The sequence below is a fragment of the Macrobrachium rosenbergii genome, chromosome 22, assembly GCF_040412425.1.
Source record: "Macrobrachium rosenbergii isolate ZJJX-2024 chromosome 22, ASM4041242v1, whole genome shotgun sequence".
Taxonomy (NCBI): Eukaryota; Metazoa; Arthropoda; class Malacostraca; order Decapoda; family Palaemonidae; genus Macrobrachium; species Macrobrachium rosenbergii.
Window position 1 is genome coordinate 31,208,671 of NC_089762.1, and position 17,367 is coordinate 31,226,037.

At 42.4% G+C, this 17,367-nt stretch overlaps 1 protein-coding gene across 50 annotated transcripts in view; it reads right to left on the minus strand.

The window, feature by feature from the left end:
• The window catches only part of l(1)G0196 (inositol hexakisphosphate and diphosphoinositol-pentakisphosphate kinase), a 525,389-nt gene that overhangs the window by 170,990 nt on the left and 337,032 nt on the right, over positions 1–17,367 (minus strand). For all 50 annotated transcript variants that reach the window (XM_067124577.1, XM_067124561.1, XM_067124576.1 and 47 more), the window contains 3 exons: positions 14,357–14,471; positions 10,821–10,948; positions 8,175–8,274 (listed from right to left, as the gene is read on the minus strand). In XM_067124577.1, the coding sequence (XP_066980678.1) occupies positions 8,175–8,274; positions 10,821–10,948; positions 14,357–14,471 (343 nt within the window). The remainder of the gene's footprint in view (positions 1–8,174; positions 8,275–10,820; positions 10,949–14,356; positions 14,472–17,367) is intronic.

The following is a 17,367-nucleotide window of genomic DNA, read 5'->3' on the forward strand; positions in this document are numbered from 1 at the left end:
AATGACACTCCCAGCCACTGTAGAAAATTTCAGGGCTTGAGTGATTTTAAATAGTGGCATTTAAACACTAGAGGTGATTTCCATCCCGTATACTTGGTAAGTTCAGCAAAATCCATATTATGAAAATAATTAGTAGAGGTAGCTACCGCACGGATATCATGAACCTTTGGGACTGAATCCGGGTTGGCTTATTTAATAAAATACAGAATTTGCTGTCTTATAGCGCTCAACGAAAGAGTTCCACCTTTTTCCCTGATAAAAGAGGACCCGACTTACACTGTGGAGTTCTTTGTAGATAAGACTTTAAGGTATATACTGGACATAAGGATTGGTCCTGAGGAAGAGGCACCACCTTCCAGGGGACCACCTGTCCTGAGGGTCTTCATTTTTAGCTAGGAACCTATGATCAGGGAAAGGAGGACTTCTCGGACGGGGAGGAAATCAACATGATCATCACCTCTAGCGAGAGCCGATAGCTCTGAAATTCTGGCACCTGAAGCCAAGCTAATCAGAAACAAGGTTTTCCTTAACAGATCCAGATAAGAGCATTGTGAGTTATCAGTATCAGCGGCTAATTTCAGAACATTGTTGAGGAACCAGTTAACAGAATGTGGGCGTGTTACCGGCCTCAAACGGGCGCATGCTCTAGGGATGGAGGAGAAGTATGAATCTGTAAGGTCGATTTTGAAACCATACAAAAATACCTTCTTTAAGGCTGATTTAGCTGTAGTAATAGTGGCCGGGGCAAGGCCTTTTTCAAACAATGATCTAAAGAAAGTAATTGCTAGGTTAGTAGTCATAGTTTGAGCTTCAGATGCCTTCAAAAAGGATGCTAATTTTTTGACTGCTGAATCATACTGTCTGAGAGTAGAATCTCTCTTATCAGATTCTAGAAACAGTGTTGACGGGGTCAATGTTTGCTCCCTTTTTTGCAGCAAACTTTATAAAGTCCATAAAACCAGGGCATTCTGAATTCTTAAGGAAGCTGACACAGTCTTGGTTTGTACTACTTGGGTCAGTCTGGGTTTGGGTATCTGATGACACCGCAACTTGAGCTCCTGGAGCAGAGGGAACCAGTTGCTCTTCGGCCAATAGGGAGCTACCAGAGCTAGTTGGCCCTTGAATGACCTGAGTTTGTGCAGTACTTTCAACAACATGTTTATTGGGGGAAACAAGTAGATCCTCTCCCAATTGTTCCAGTCTATGGTCATCGCATCCGTGGCAAAGGCCTGGGGGTCCAGGTTGGGAGCCACATAACAGGGAAGCTTGTGATTGCTCTCTGTAGTGAACAGATCCACTTGGAGTCCCGGAACCCGGCGGCAAATCCAATTGAACGATTCCCGTCCAGAGACCACTCCGTCTCCAACGGAGTAGTCCTGGACAGGAGTCCGCCACCACGTTCCGCACCCGCTAGGTGGGTGGCTGACAGATGCCAGCCGTGCTTGTTCGCCAGGGAGAAGATAGCTACCATCACCTGGTTTACGCGACCTGATTTGGAGCCGCCCTGTTGATGCAATGAACCACCACGGCGCTGTCCAACACCAGCCTGATGTGAATCTGGCCAGCGGGCGGAGTTTCTTGAGAGTTAGAAACACTGCCATAGCTTCCAAGGTGTTTATATGAAACTGTTGAAACATTGTAGACCATGTCCCTTGAACTTTTGGTTTGGTGAGTACCCTCCCCAGCCGCTTAATGAAGCGTCTGTGTGGATTACCAAAGCCAGAGGGGGAAATTGAGTGGGACCGACTTCCGACAGGCCACTGGCTGTGGACCATGGTCGAAGCCTTGTCTTCAAGATTCAGGGGATTGAAGAGACTCTGTCTCTGAGCCCGACATTGGCTCCTCTCTGCCACACTCTGTTTATATCTTTTAGCTTCGCTTTTAAGAGCAGGTCCGTCACTGAGGCAAACTGAAGGGAGCCGAGAATTCTCTCTTGAGACCGGCGGGATGCTGCTTTGTCCTTCAAAAATTTCCTGGTAGCGGCGGCTATCTCCTTCCGCTTGGATGGCGGGAGGGATAGCCTGTCTGAGAACAGGTCCCACTGGAGACCCAGCCACTGAAACCGGGACTCGGAGTCAGGCGGGACTTCTCCCTGTTCAACCGAAAGCCCAACGACTCCAGGAACTTGATCACTATGGCTGCAGCCTTCCGGCACTCCTGTACTGTTGGAGCCCAGATTATCCAATCGTCCAGGTAAGCCGCCAGGGAGATCCCCGGGACCGTAGTTGCTGAACAACTGTTTCCGCCAGTTTCGTAAAAATCCTGGGGGCTATATTGAGTCCGAAAGGCATGACCCTGAAGGAGTAGGCTTGTTTCCCGAGTCTGAAACCCAGGAAGGGAGAGAAGTTCCGTGCAACCGGGACGTGATAGTAAGCGTCTGAAAGATCGATAGAGGTGGTGACGGCTCCACGCGGCAGTAGAGTCCATACTTGAGCCACCGTAAGCATGCGAAAACTTGTCGCATCTTATGTAGCGATTTAGACGCGACAGATCTAGAATCACTCTTTGCTGATCGGAATCTTTCTTTGGAACGGTGAACAACCTGCCTTGAAATTTGAGGTGCCTTACTTCCTTTATTGCTCTCTTGTTGAGAAGCTCCGTCACAAAATCCTGTAGGGCTTTGGAGGAGGGTTGGTAAAATCTGGTCAGGGGAGGGGGATCCTTGATCCAGCTCCAACCCAGACCCTTGGACACAATGCTGTGTGCCCAAGGACTGAAGGACCACTGGTCTCTGAACCAGTAAAGGCAACCACCTACCTGACTGGTCTCAGTGGGAGGAAGTGGGTTTGTTTCCTCTACCACGGCCTGATTTTCCCCGGGAGGCAGATCCAGCTTTGCCTCTGTATGGGGCTCGACCTCTGCCCCCTTGTGCTTCTATTAAGGCCGTGAAAGAACCCACGGCCCTCATAGGTGGGATTGTACAGCAGGAGAGGAGACGCGTGATGGTGCAGCAAGGGATTGGGCTGGTTGAACCAGCACGTACTGTTGGGGTTGAGCCTTGGAGGTGGAGGGTTGGCCCACTGCCGAGACTGGGACAGCCTGAGCCACTGTCTGGTGTTGAGGCCTCCTGTGCCTCCTGAAACATTTCCCAGACTTACTCTGGGAGCTGCCAGATTCGGGGGTCTTCCGCTTGAAGGCGGAGATACCCCAACGGGAGCGTAGGCTTTGGTTGGCCCTGGTAGCCTCGCTCAGGACGCGGGAGACTTCGTCCTCTGGGAAGAGATTAACCCCCCAGATGGAACTCTTCATGAGCTTGTTAGGCTCATGACGAATGGTGGCATCCGCGAAGATGAATTTGCGGCACTCCAACTTTGCCACCATGAAGTCATACAGGTCTGACTGAAACCCTGCCAACAGGGATTTAGCCAGAACCTGAAACAGAGGTTCCTCTGCACAGGAGACGGCGACCGCTTCTGTTAAGCACAAGGAGTTTAAAGACCGGCTTAACCTACACCGTGCCTCAAACTCCGCCTTCAGGAGAGCTTCCGGGAGTTTAGGAAGCTGTTCACTGAATTGAGAGGACGCGCAGAAAGCGTCCAATTTACCCACTGTAAATGTGGACGGGGCGTCCTTCCAGAACTCCTCACCTCCTGGGAATACCAGGGATGTGGAGTCCGTCTCCCTCAGCTGAGGCAAGGGTTTGCCGTCGAAGCAAGCCTGAGCCATTGCCAAAGCAACTTTGTTCAGGCAGGGAGTGGGCAACTTATCACCCAGAGAAAACATGGTGTAGTTGCCCTTGAAGGGAGTCAATTTCGTGTTCTCTGCCTGCCACTCCGTAAGAGTGCGCAACAGAGCAGATTGGGCATGGTCCCTAGGGAAGATCACCGTCTCCTTAGGGACCTTGTCTGAGCATATCCAGGCTTCCTCCGTCAGCCTAACGAAGCCTGGGTAGGGGGGCAAGAGATCAGGAGGGAAGAACTCCAATTCCTCCAGACGCCTCGTGCCCAGACCCTCGATGGTCAAAGTGTCTTCGTGACGAATGGCACGAAGAGCAAAACGCCACGGGTTCCCTACATCGAAAGGAGGGAGGTCAGTGGTATCAGGGATCTCGTACTGCGGAGCGGCTCCGCCGGAGCGAGCCATATCCGCCAGCAGAGTCTCCTGACTGTGAAGTCTTTCCGTAATTTTGGAAAGCTTCGCCTCCACCTCCGAAGAGATGCGTTCCAGCAACATCCCTGCAAACGCCTCAGGGTCAAAGGCAGGCTGGCGAGGAGGGCTGGGTTTGGGCGCCCTCTTACTCGCTCCTTTGCCCGAGGTGCTCGGTTTGCTCCCGGAGGCCACAGGTTCCACAACCTTGGCCTTCGACGGGGGGAAGGGAGATGCCTTACGAGAAGATGAGGACTTATAGCCCTTCGCCTTCCACGACGTCTTCAATTTCAACTTGGGGACAGCAGATGGAGCCCTGTCCCCCAAGATGGAAGATTTGGTGAATCCTGAAAAGGAAGACACAGAGGAAGATGGGGAATCAAAAAGGGGACCCGCCCCCACTGCCTCACTTACCTCGCTACCTGCCCCTTGGTCCGGCTCCGTATTCATCTGTTCCAGGTCCAAGTCTAAGGCGGCGACATCTTCAGAAACCTCCGCGTACAGGTCCTCTTGAGGTGGCTGGGTCGCGGCCTGGATCTGCTCGGTGATAGGAGTGGCCAGATCCGCAGGTACGGCCGCAGCAATCCGGGCGCTGGGGTAGAGAAGGTCCCTCAAACTAGCGTCGAGGACATACGGTTTCCCCAACAGCACGTTCCTTCCGAACCCAGCCACCCAGGTGCGGAGAGACTCAAAGGCCTCCTTCTTGGAGGACTCGTCAGCCTAAAAGAGAGCAGGGAATCAGTTCTAACATATTGTAACAAAAAAGTCATGACCTACAATATGAGCACATATCAGACTGAAAGTAGCATGAAGAACGAAAGTCAAGCTTACCGACTCGTCCTGGACACTGCTGCACAGAGCGAAGCACACCTCGCAACCGTCAGGATGCCAAACTACGAGATCATCCAGCCGGACTGCACAGCCAGCGTGGGTCCGGCACACCACATGCCCGTAAGGTTGATGGAGAGTGGCGGTGCACCCCGGCTCCTCACAATGCACAGTCTGTAAGTGTGAAAAGTACATGAACCTACCACTCTAGAAACTTAAATTAGGCAGGCACGGGTATTTTCAAACCTAGTACCGAGTACTCGGCGGAAGAAAAACCCCCGTCAGAGACGGGCCTACCCAGCAAGTAACTATAGTGGTAAGCAAGCTGCTCTCCGACCACCGGAATACTCCAGCGGAACGATAGAGCTGAGTCAACAGGGCCCTACCACAAGGGATGCCGGGAATAAAAATGGTGGAACCCAAGGGTAGGACACCGGACCCTGTAATAACAATATGTCCAACGGTGGAGTGAGCCGCCTGAACAAAACAAGTGTATATGCATATATAAAATACAGGGGATGGGAACGAAACTGGTTAATTCCATATACTCAGAGTCCGAACCACCCCTCCAGAGATCCCAAGCCTCAACTGCTAGAGAAACAATAGTAGGGTGAGGCTAACAAACATCGCAGGACCACAAGGGCTGGAGAGAAGCGCCAGTCAACCCCAACTAAAGTATCTCGAACGCCGCGAACGCGAAAAAGGGGGAGAACCAATAACCCTAAGAATGTTGAAACCTGCTTGATCCTAGGAGAGTGGGTTAACGAGACATTGAGCCAAGCAAAAAGCCACCGGGGACTTGCCCTGGGAGGGAGCGAATCTCTCCACCAGGAAGAGGCCCCACAACTGGAGTGAATGCCAGCTGACGTCACCCGCATGAGAAGATGACAAAGAGCTTGACTTAGGTAGGTGGGGGGGTGGAAAGGGTTGGAGGGGTAAGGATGGGAGTAGGCCAGAGCAGGTGAAAACAGGAGACTGGGGAAGATTATTCACCCGCTCGACTGCAGACACACACCACGCCAAGTAAATTAATACCAGCAGTGGAAGAACATAGCCTACTCCAAATAAGGGGATGGAAGGGATAGCGACCTAAGGCCTCAACGCATGCGCGCCCTACACCTGAGAGGCGTGGCCTGCCGTTTCCAGGCTAGCACCCGGCAGCGCCGACCTAAGGATCCGCCTAGGCTAACAGGAGGGAATGAACCAAGGGAGGAAGGAGGAAACAAAGGGGAGAAAATATTCCCAAACTGAAAACCAACCAGAGCCATTCTTCCTGAAAAGAAAGGGGAGGATGCTATGGAAGCATCAAAAAATGAACTTACAGGGTCTCACTCTACAAGCCCAAACAACGGCCTCTTCTACCCAAACAGGAATGGAACAACAGAAACTCTCTCTCACCTGCTGAACCCCTCCTCACACCTAACCTAACTCAGGGTAAAAGGGAGAGCAGGCAGGCCAAAGGAAGCAAAATACAAGCCTAACATGACATAGGCAGGCTAGGGGAACCCCACACAAACATCTAACCAGATAAAAATAAATCACCATCACTAAGAATAATATATATACATAAAACAATAATAAAAGCTTGTGCTCACCTTAGTGTAATTGTTAGTCTTTCTTCTGGAGATAGCCTAACTGAGAGAGGAGCGACAGGGTAAGTAAACAATAAAACTGTATCTGGCGCTCCCCACACTAAAACTAAATCAAAGCAATAAAGACTGATAGCACCAGCACGTCACACTATAATAATAATGTAGCTAAGACTGTCAGACTGAGCGGAAAACATCCTGGGGAGAAACCTGGCGGGAAAATGACGGGAACCCAACTGGAGGAACCCCGATATGGCTAACAGGTTTGACAAAAATAATGCAGAGGAACACCAAAACAACCAGAGCCCAGGAAACGCCACCAGGATGAATTCTGGGGGGGAATAATGATAAGAAATGTAAGGAACGACAAGAAGCCCCAAACAGAACAAGCTGGGTGGGCGAATCTCCAAAGGAAGCAAAATACGACATGGCTGACGGGGAACCTGCCACAACTTAACCATAACAAAATCACCACCTAAGAATAATATTAAGATACGGTTGAAACAGCCAAACTTATCATAAAAACCCCACAATAAGATGGTACTTAACTTGGTGACTGTCGGTGAACTTGCTGGAAGACATGCTGATAAGCAGGAAAAAACAACAGCCAAAAAATCACGAGCACAAAAATAATGAGTGCACAAAAATCACGTGCTAGAAATGGAATGAGTTCAGATGGCGCTGGAGTCATGCTGATAAGCAGGAAAAACAGCCAAAAGCACGGCGGGCACAAAAATGAGTGTGGGAGCTGGAGTGCGGCTCCTCGCTCTTCCCCGGGTTTTGACATGGGGATGTCTATCGAGTGTGGCTCTGTGGTTGTGATTCTTTCACTCACCCTTGGTTATACCGACGTCTTCAATATAGAAGACGCTCGATCTGGGGGTAGTAACTCCAGCATTCCTGAAAGCTTTTTTCTCTGGTATATTTAGCAATATTTATACCTAGAAATTCGTGTTAGTATGGAATTTCACCAGGTGACACGGGGCCGAGCTCAGAAATCACTAACTGAAGTCTCTAGTTTGAACAATACCAATGAGGAATCTACTAAGGGTTGTCTGTCTTTCTCAGATATGGTAAATACATGCAGCAAAAGGATTGAAGACTGATATCTATGTGAACCCTCTAACAATTAGTCTTGTTTAAAAAGAAGTGAATAGTCCAATATTATGTATATTCTTCTATTACTGTCATGGCCTTAAATGCCATAACACACTGTTTCAACTTGAGGGACACTGATTGGCAGATATAGCAGTGTAGTTGAAAAAAAGGTTTGGAAAGGTTCAGTTTAATAATATGCAAGTTACAGGTACTGAATTCTCGTTGACTTAACAGATATGAGAAGTTCAATTAACATTTCTCATTCCTGTCCATAACCATATAATGATCTATTTTATAAAAATTTCTAAACCACAGACCACGACTTGATAAAAGTTACTGATGAGTCCCCCAAACAATTCATATTCTTAAGGCATCTATATTCATAAAACTAACAAAAAATTTTAAGAATATGCTTCAACACAATTATTTCAGCTACAGGTATTTACCTGCACATTAGGGGAAAATGGAACCAATGCATAATTTCCTTGAAGTAAATGTTAAAAGTCACATTTTATGAGAATTGATTACCAAAAACTGTCAATACTTCAAATAGATTTAGTACTTTATACTTACAGGTTCATTGCGACTTTTTGGCCTGAAACCTGGTCCAGGAGGCAAATTTTTGTGGACACAACAATTAACACCTGGGCTAAAGTGTAATTCAACATGGAACCTGAAAATGGATTACAAAACTAAAGTAAATAATCATTCTGGCATAACAGAAAAAACAGCCGGTAATAGGATTTTATCGTCACATAAGATAACTTTGCCACTACATACTTGGCAATAAAATTCCACACTAAAAATATTTTACTGTATTAAACACAGGCATAATTAGGTATCACCATAGTTTCTACCATATTGCACTATCTAACAATTTTATCAATCGTTTTTCATGCTGTGACCTATGCAAAACAGAACGAGAAAAAAAAAATTTTTTTTTTTTTGCTAATTTCACGTGTTAGGCATTCAAATCCCTGCCTTATACACACCAACACTTAAGTTCAGTATTAATCCATACCCACAATTATTAAAGAAAAACACTGAGATTAAGCAGAGTAGGTGGTGACAGGAGCCCCTTCAGCAAGCAAGAAGTTTCACTGCTGAAGAGATATACTCGTATACCATAAAAAATATATAGCCTACCCCCTTTATTCGCGGGGATGCATACCACTACCCCCTGCGAATAACTCAAATGTGCAAATACTTAAAACCCATCTAAAAATGCTTATAACTGCCTATTTTGATAGTTCAAAACACCAAAAAACCCTCTAAAAATGCTTATACTTGAGTATTTTAATAGTTTTATCACAAAAAGTGCATTTAGTCATGAAAATTATATGAAAATACAGTAACATTTCTCTACGAAAAATACAGCAAATAGGCGAATTTTCCACGAACTATTATGTGTATATATGTTTCACAAAGAAATTCGCAAATAGGTGAAGCCGCAAATACAGAACCACAAATAGGCGAAGGTCCACTGTACATAATTTTATTTACATAATTTCCTGTTTATCTAATCACTTCTTAGGGGGAAAAGTGACTGCAGTAGATAATGGTTCTCCAATGGGATTATAAGATTGTATCTAATCCCAAATGTTGACAACCTACTTGAGACTGTAGGATCGATCACAGTCTGAGTAGTAAGCAAGCAAGATGACTAGGTTTGTGTGCTTGATCTGGAAGCTTGTAAACATGTTGTATAGGGATTGGCTGGCTGTTCAGTGAGAAAATAAGCAAACAGCAACTCTGCTGGATATATGACCAGTCTTACAAATATTACATGTAAGCCCGGGAGAGTACACTGGACCCCTACCAGCACTCACATTAAATGAGAAATTCTAAATACTTAAGGCCAGATGCATACCAAGTTCCTCAATGCTTGCTCAATAATTACAGCTGTGGAAACACTGCTAGACAGAACTATGCAGAGCTTTACAGTTATCAAATGAACACACACAAATGTTTTGTATCCAAGCTAATGATTCTAGTTTCTTCTATATTCAATTTATTATCTTTCTTTTATCTGACACTGACTGATTTAATTTCTTATCCAGTGTTTCTTTCTCTTGTAAATTTTGATTTGTCTGATATTTCCTTAAATTTGAATGTTTGTGTCTATTTCAAGACCATTACACTTTCCTGTAAGCAATACCCATGTAAAGACAAATCTTTGTAAATAAATAGATCAAAACTGTGACCTTCAGATCTTATGCCCTTGTCTAACTCACATCAGACATTGTAATGCTACTACATTTTGTTACAGAAAATTTATGCATTACTGCTTTGCTTAATCTAAAGAGACCTTCCTTGTACCATTTACTGTTACTGAGGTTAGTGCTTTGTCTCTAGCTTTACCAATCATTACTTCCCAGAAAACATAATTCTCAACACTCACTGCCAGTCATATAAATTCTCCAAATTTTTCAATACATTTCAAGAGCTCTTAATATTATGTCCTGGTCCTTTATTTTCATTAATTCTTAAATGAGAATAAATATTCACTACTGTCTTCTTTATGTCTGCAAAGATCACACACCTCACCCTTCTATTTTCCCTTAAAGAGGCTCCTCTGCGGTGTTTGTATAACTGCTTGGATGCACAACAATACTATTGTACAGTAATGGAATTGTGATACCACAGATTTTTTTATTTTTGAGAAACATTCACTCAACCATCCATAATTTATACATGCTTTCATGCCTTGAATTCATAAAATTATATGCTGAACTAGAAAAGTAAGCATCCAATAAAATCTGAAAACAAATCTGAAAGTGGAAAAGAGTGAACAGTTAAATATGTGGGAGCTATGGATGTGGCCAAACAGATCATGAAGAAATGGCAAAAATTATTAATTGAACTAAACAGGAATTTAACAGATGCACATACAGTACAGAAGAGGATGTTTAATTCCATGAAAAGAAAACCTGGCATAAAAAGCTTAATCATGATGATGATGATTCTCAGCTAAAAGTTACCTCAATTATGATGCAACAGCAGTTTGGAGCATAAATACTGTACATAGGTACCACCCTAGGATTTGTATTTTGGCCAAAAACAATTTTAGATGTAATGGAAAATGTGTAACAATGATTAATATTACTAATTTCAGTATATCTTAAATAAGCAGATAAAACCCTACAAAACACATTCCAAGATTTCTTTACTGCACATCAATACATCAATTACTATAATTCTCCAACAATTCAACCTCACCGGCTATCAGAAGTTGGGTCTTTAGTTGGATCCTCATACAGCATAATCACAATCTGACTCAAGTAATTCAGCTCTGAGACAGCTCCTACATAATCCATTGCTCTACACCATTGCTCATCTTTCTGTGTCTGTGCAAAAGAAAGCAACGTAATTAAATATCTTCCACAGAATTTTACATAACATGATTGATAAACTATCTGGAACATGACTACCATAAATATACAGTATAAGTACTGTATAGTATTCCTTAAACATAGTAAGGACTTCAGGAAGTCAAACATGACCCCAAAAGTTAGGAAAACAGTATACAGTACAGTATTCCATACTCTTTATGTGTCAAAGAGAAAAAAGACAAAAAGAAAAGGAGTGTCCATAAGGTAAACTAAATTCTGCACATAGACTTTAGCTTGAACACAGTAGTTTTGTATTTAAGAAAATACTTTAAGCTAATTTATAATCTTTATTTACCTTACACTGCAAAAATTTTAGTTTTACTTCAAATTTCACAAATAAAATTAAGACATTATTTTCACCACCAGATAGTTTTCAAGAATTTGAACTACTAGAACACAGACGCTGGCACTGAGGTTACATAAAAAGGTTAACATAATGTGCTTATGCTATTTTATCAATAAATATTCATCATTAACTGGCATCATTTGGTATTTAGGGTATCCTAAGAAATTTACTGTCCTAAATTTCATTTAACCTTTTTCCTTACACTTCAGTATTTTATGCAATACTGCAAAGATTTTTAAACTCTATCACATCTGTAATAGTAATCCATACCATTTAACCCTCTAACGCCGAGCCTCTATTTACAAAAATGTCTCCCGTATGCCGGCGGCGTTCAGGAGTTAGCGCCGAAGCGGAAAAAAAGTTTTTTTTAAAAAAATCACAGCACACTTAGTTTTTAAGATTAAGAGTTCATTTTGGCTCCTTTTTTTGTCATTGCCTGAAGTTTAGTATGCAACCATCAGAAATGAAAAAATATCATTATCATATATAAATATTGAAATATATGACAGCGCAAAAAAAAAATTTTCATATATAATTTTATACAAATCGCGCTGTGAGCAAAACGGTTAAAGCTACCAGGTTATTTTTTTTTTTTTGTATTGTACACTAAATTGCAACGATTTTGGTATATAACAAATTGTAAAACGATCAAAGCAACACTGAAAAAATATTATCACAAAATGATGCATGAATTTGTAACGCGCGGACGTAAAAAATGTTTTTTTCAAAAATTCACCATAAATCGAAATATTGTGCTACAGACTTCCTGTTTGTTGAAAAATGAAGCTAATTGATGGAATATTACTATACTGTAAGTTTTTTAGCTTACAATTGCAGTTTTCGACCATTTCGGTCGAGTTAAAGTTAACCGAAAGTTGAATTTTTCTATTTATCGTGATTTATATGAAAATATTTCAAAACTGATAAAAGCTACAACCATGAGTTATTTTCTGTTGTATTGTACATGAAATTGTGCACATTTTCATATATAAAAGTTTATGTAACGACTAATATAAAACGGTGCAAACATTACGACAACGTGACAAAAGAATTTCTGAGATGTTCGGCCAAGTTACCTCACGGACATAAGGAAAATGTTTTTTTAAAAAATTCACCATAAATCGAAATATTGTGCTAGAGACTTCCAATTTATTGCAAAATGAAGGTAAATGATTGAATATTACTAGAATGTAAGAGTTTTAGCTTACAATTGCGTTTTTCTATCATTCTGGTTGAGTTAAAGTTGACCAAAGGTTGAAATTTTGGCAGTTATCGTGATTTATGTGAAAATATTTCAAAACTGATAAAAGCTACAACCATGAGCTATTTTCTGTTGTATTCTACATGAAATTGCACACATTTTCATATATAAAACTTTATGTAACGACTAATGTAAAATGATGCAAACATTACGACAACATGACAAAAGAATGTCTGAGATGTTTGGCTGAGTTACCGCGCGCAGATGTAAGGAAAAAGTTTTTTTTTTTCAGAAATTCATCATAAATCGAAATATTGTGCTAGAGACTTCCAGTTTGTTGCAAAATGAAGGTACATGATTGAATATTACTAGAATGTAAAAGTTTTAGCTTATAATTGCGTTTTTTTACCATTTTGGTCGAGTTAAAGTTGACCGAAGGTTGAAATTTTGGCAGTTATCGTGATTTATATGAAAATATTTCAAAACTGATAAAAGCTACAACCATGAGTTATTTTCTGTTGTATTCTACATGAAATTGCACACATTTCCATATATAAAACTTTATGTAACGACTAATATAAAACGGTGCAAACATTAGGACAACGTGACCAAAGAATTTCTGGCGCTGACGTAAGGAAAAGGTTTTTTTTAAAAATTCACCATAAATCAAAATATTGTGCTAGAGACTTCCAATTTGTTGCAAAATGAAGGTAAATGATTGAATATTACTAGAATGTAAGAGTTTTAGCTTACAATTGCTTTTTTTTACCATTTTGGTCGAGTCAAAGTTGACCAAAGGTTGAAATTTTGGCAGTTATCATGGTTTATATGAAAATATTTCCAAACTGATAAAAGCTACAACCATGGGTTGTATTTTGCTGTATTTTAAATGAAATTGCGCACATTTTCATATATAAACCTTTATGTAACGGCTAATATAAAACAGTGCAAAAATTACGACAAAATGACGAAAGAATTTCTGAAATTTTCGGCCGAGTTACCGTGCGGGCGTAAGGAAAAAGTTTTTTCAAAAATTCACCATAAATCGAAATATTGTGCTAGACACTTCCAATTTGTTGCAAAATGAAGGTAAATGTTTGAATATTACTAGAGTGTAAGAGTTTTAGCTTACAATTGTGTTTTTCGACCATTTCGGTCGAGTCAAATTTGACTAAAGGTTGAAATTTTTTGTAGTCGACGTACGGTACGTCCACTCGGCACCCAACAGACAATTTTAGTCGACGTATGATACGTCCAGTCGGCGTTTAAGGGTTAAGCATGTGCTAATCTACCATGGTTCTACTGCATAAGACAAAATGCCAATTACCTTATAATCAATCAATCTATTGAATATGAGTGGTCTGCTACTTCAAAGAATGATAATTTTACATCTTCCTTTTTTTGTCTGTACAAGCCTTGTACTGGAAACTTGATTTTGTATTCACATAATTTTTCCTGTAAACCTCTAGAGAGAGAGAGAGAGAGAGAGAGAGAGAGAGAGAGAGAGAGAGAGAGAGAGAGAGAGAGAGAGAGAGAGAGAGAGAGAGAGAGAGAGAGAGAGAGAAATTGCCAATTACTAAAAATAAATTTCTATCGAGTTGCACAAATACATGATTTTTAACTGATGAGACTATTTATGAGGTAGGTTTCCAAGGCAAAACTATAAGAAGGTTACTTTATGAAAAGCAACAACATACAAAATATGAAGAATGCTGTACTACTATACTTAAACTACACCTACTTTGGCTTTAGACTTATGCTGTGTCCAACAATTACTATAACACCAACCATCAAGCACAATAATGGATTAACTTACGTCTAATAATCCTCCAAATCGTAAGACAGTGAGTAATGAATGGATGTGACTCTCGCTGGTAAAATATAGCCGAGTCCTGACATGACGGCCTGGACTACTCACTCCATGAGAATAGCTATAAAAGTTTGCAAGAGAAATTAATATAAATTTTATCAAAAGGCAATGTAAATGAATTCAGTTGTTAGACTGAAATGACAAATTTAAATTAATTTGTATTTTTCATAGCTAACAAACCTGTGGTCTTAACATTAGGATAAATCTTCTGGTGCCAGCTGGAAACTGGTAAAAACAACAAGAATTGTTTATGCAAGGAATTGGTGGCATCTGGCATCCGCCACGGAGGTGAGATGGGAAGCAGGCAGCAACCTTATTTCAACTCTGTAACATCTTAGTTTTCTTCCAGCCCAAGCTTAAATGAAAGAGGGGTGGTTAGAGGTGGGCAGTAAATGTTAAGACCATAGGTTTGTTAGCTACGAAAAATAAAAATTAATTTAAATTTGTCATTTGTTCATACGCAGAACAAACCTGGGTCTTAACATTAGGAGAGACTCACTCTTGGTGGGAAGTAAGAGAATCCTGAACCGACTGGAGGTTTGGCACACCTGGTCATACTTCCTGAATAAGAGAATTCAAAGGAAGGAGACCTAAGCCTCTGATCTGTTAGATATATGGGTATCCAACTGTCAGACTACTGGGCTAAGTCCAATGCAGAAATTCATTGCATTAGAGGAACTTAAACAGCTATAACTGTTCAGATAACAAACTAAGGTAACCACCTATACATATTTGTTTTCATTCCTCTCTCTCCTCGATAGAGAGAGGAAGGGTTTGCTACTGCTAGGTTTATTCGTGCAGAATAAAAACAATAAAAACAATCTAACAGTAAGGCTACTTCACTCATCTGTGCCTGGCCTGTTCCAGGATATGATGGAACCATCTTACTGCCCACCGTAGGTAGAGAAGAAAGGGAAAAAGGGGGACGGAAAAGAGACCAGCCATCTCAATCATCCTCACTTTCATACCACCATCATAGGCAAGATACAAAACTGTCTCACTAGGGGCACTGGATGAGCTACACAACTTGTTGAGCAGCCACCACCGGACCCAAGGAAAAAGTGTCCATGGACCTGTGGGCAATGTCCCTCAGGTAGAAGGAAGTGAATATGGTTTGGCAGAGCCAAGAACTAGCATTCAAAATTCTATGAACAGATAAGTTTTTCTTGAATGCCAAGGAGAAGCTTAGTCCTCTAATGTAATGTGCTCTTGCATGCACAGTATTGGCAGTAGGAAATGATGAGGAGTAGGCATGCCTAATCACTTCACGAAGCCAAAACTAAATACTGTAGTACTCTTGGACACTTCTTTCTTGATCCGGCCTGCGCTAACAAAAAGTCTTTAGCATCCCGGTTTGAGGTGATGAGTCCTTTTCAGATAGCAACACAATGCTCTGACAGAACAAAGGAGCAATTCATCTGGAACATCGTTAACAAGATTCCCATGGGAAGGGATGGAAAAGGAGGTAAACCCGTCATCATGAACCAAGGAGTTTTGAATCCTAGCCACGAATTCCAGGACAAATTCGAATGCTAGTGACTTCCAACCCCTGGTATGTTTAACATCACAAGCTAGGCCATGGAGTTTGCCCACTCTCTTTGAAGAAGCCAAGGCTAGAAGGAAAACCGTCTTAAGGGCAAAGTTCCTGTCTGATGTCTGACGCAGTGGTTCGTATTGGGTTTGAGTGAAAATACTTAACACCAGAGTCGGATCCCAGGTAGGAGGTTTCAATTCTCTAGGAGAACAAGACTGTTCAAAACTTTTGAGCAGCATAGAGATTTCTCAAGATGAAGTTAGGTCCACGTCCTTCAAACAAAGAACCAGTCCCAAGGCAGCCCTGTAGCCCGTAATAGCAGAGACAGAAAAGTGTTTTATGTTCTGAGGAACATCAGAAAATCAGCTATCCGCTGAATAGAAGTTCCAAGTGGAGAGAAACCCTATTGACGACACCAACCACAATTTAAGGCCCATTTCCCCTGATACACAGTTGAAGATCTTCTGAGGTAACCAAACATCTGTGTTGCTGATCTGCGAGAAAAGCCTTTCACTCACAGGAGATACTGGAGTCTCCAACCGTGAAGAGATGGGGATGTTACCGATTGATGGTAACACTACATGAGGTTGACAGAGGAGACTGTGTCAAGATCTGGAAACCATTCTGCTTGAGGCCATAAAGGAGCTACAAGGGTCATCCTGAGATTCTTGGAAACCATCACTCTGTTCAGGACATGACAGAGCAGGCAAAAGGGGGGGGAAAGGCATAGACGTTCAGGTTGTCTCAAGGAAGTTGAAGGGCGTTCTCTGCCATAGCAAAGAGATATGGAACTACTGAACAACAGACCTCTAGCTACCTGTTGAACCTTGTAGTGAAGAGGTCTATCATTGGTCTCCCCCACAGACGAAAAAGCCTACCTGCTACCTCCTGATGCAGAGACCACTCTGTCCCTAGAATTATCCCCAATGACTTAGCTTGCCAGCTATTACATTCCTCTTGCCTGGAATGTACCTGACCATGAGGTCCACTGAGTTGTTGACAGCCCACCGGTGTAACTGGACTGTTATCAAGTGAAGTTGGCGTGACACTCGCACCCCGTTTGTTCACATAAACTACCACTGTAGTGCTGTCCAACATCAGAACAAAGGAGTGCCCCATCACCCTTTCTTGAAACTCCTGAAGTGCTAGGAAGGCTGCTCTCAACTCTAGCAAGATGATGTGCAGTTTTCTGTCCTGAGGACTCCACACATCTGAAGTCAGGAGATCTTCCAGATGTGCTCCCCAACCTTCCGAAGAAGCGTCCGAGAACAGGAGGAGCTTTGGAGGGGGCAAATGAAGAGGCACTCCAACTGTCAGGTTTTCATCGTCCAGCCATACAGAAGGTCACTTCTTACCTATGTCGACAGAGGGACCTGTAGCTGAGGTGAGTCCCTTGCTGGAGACCAAAATTCCTTCAGCCTCC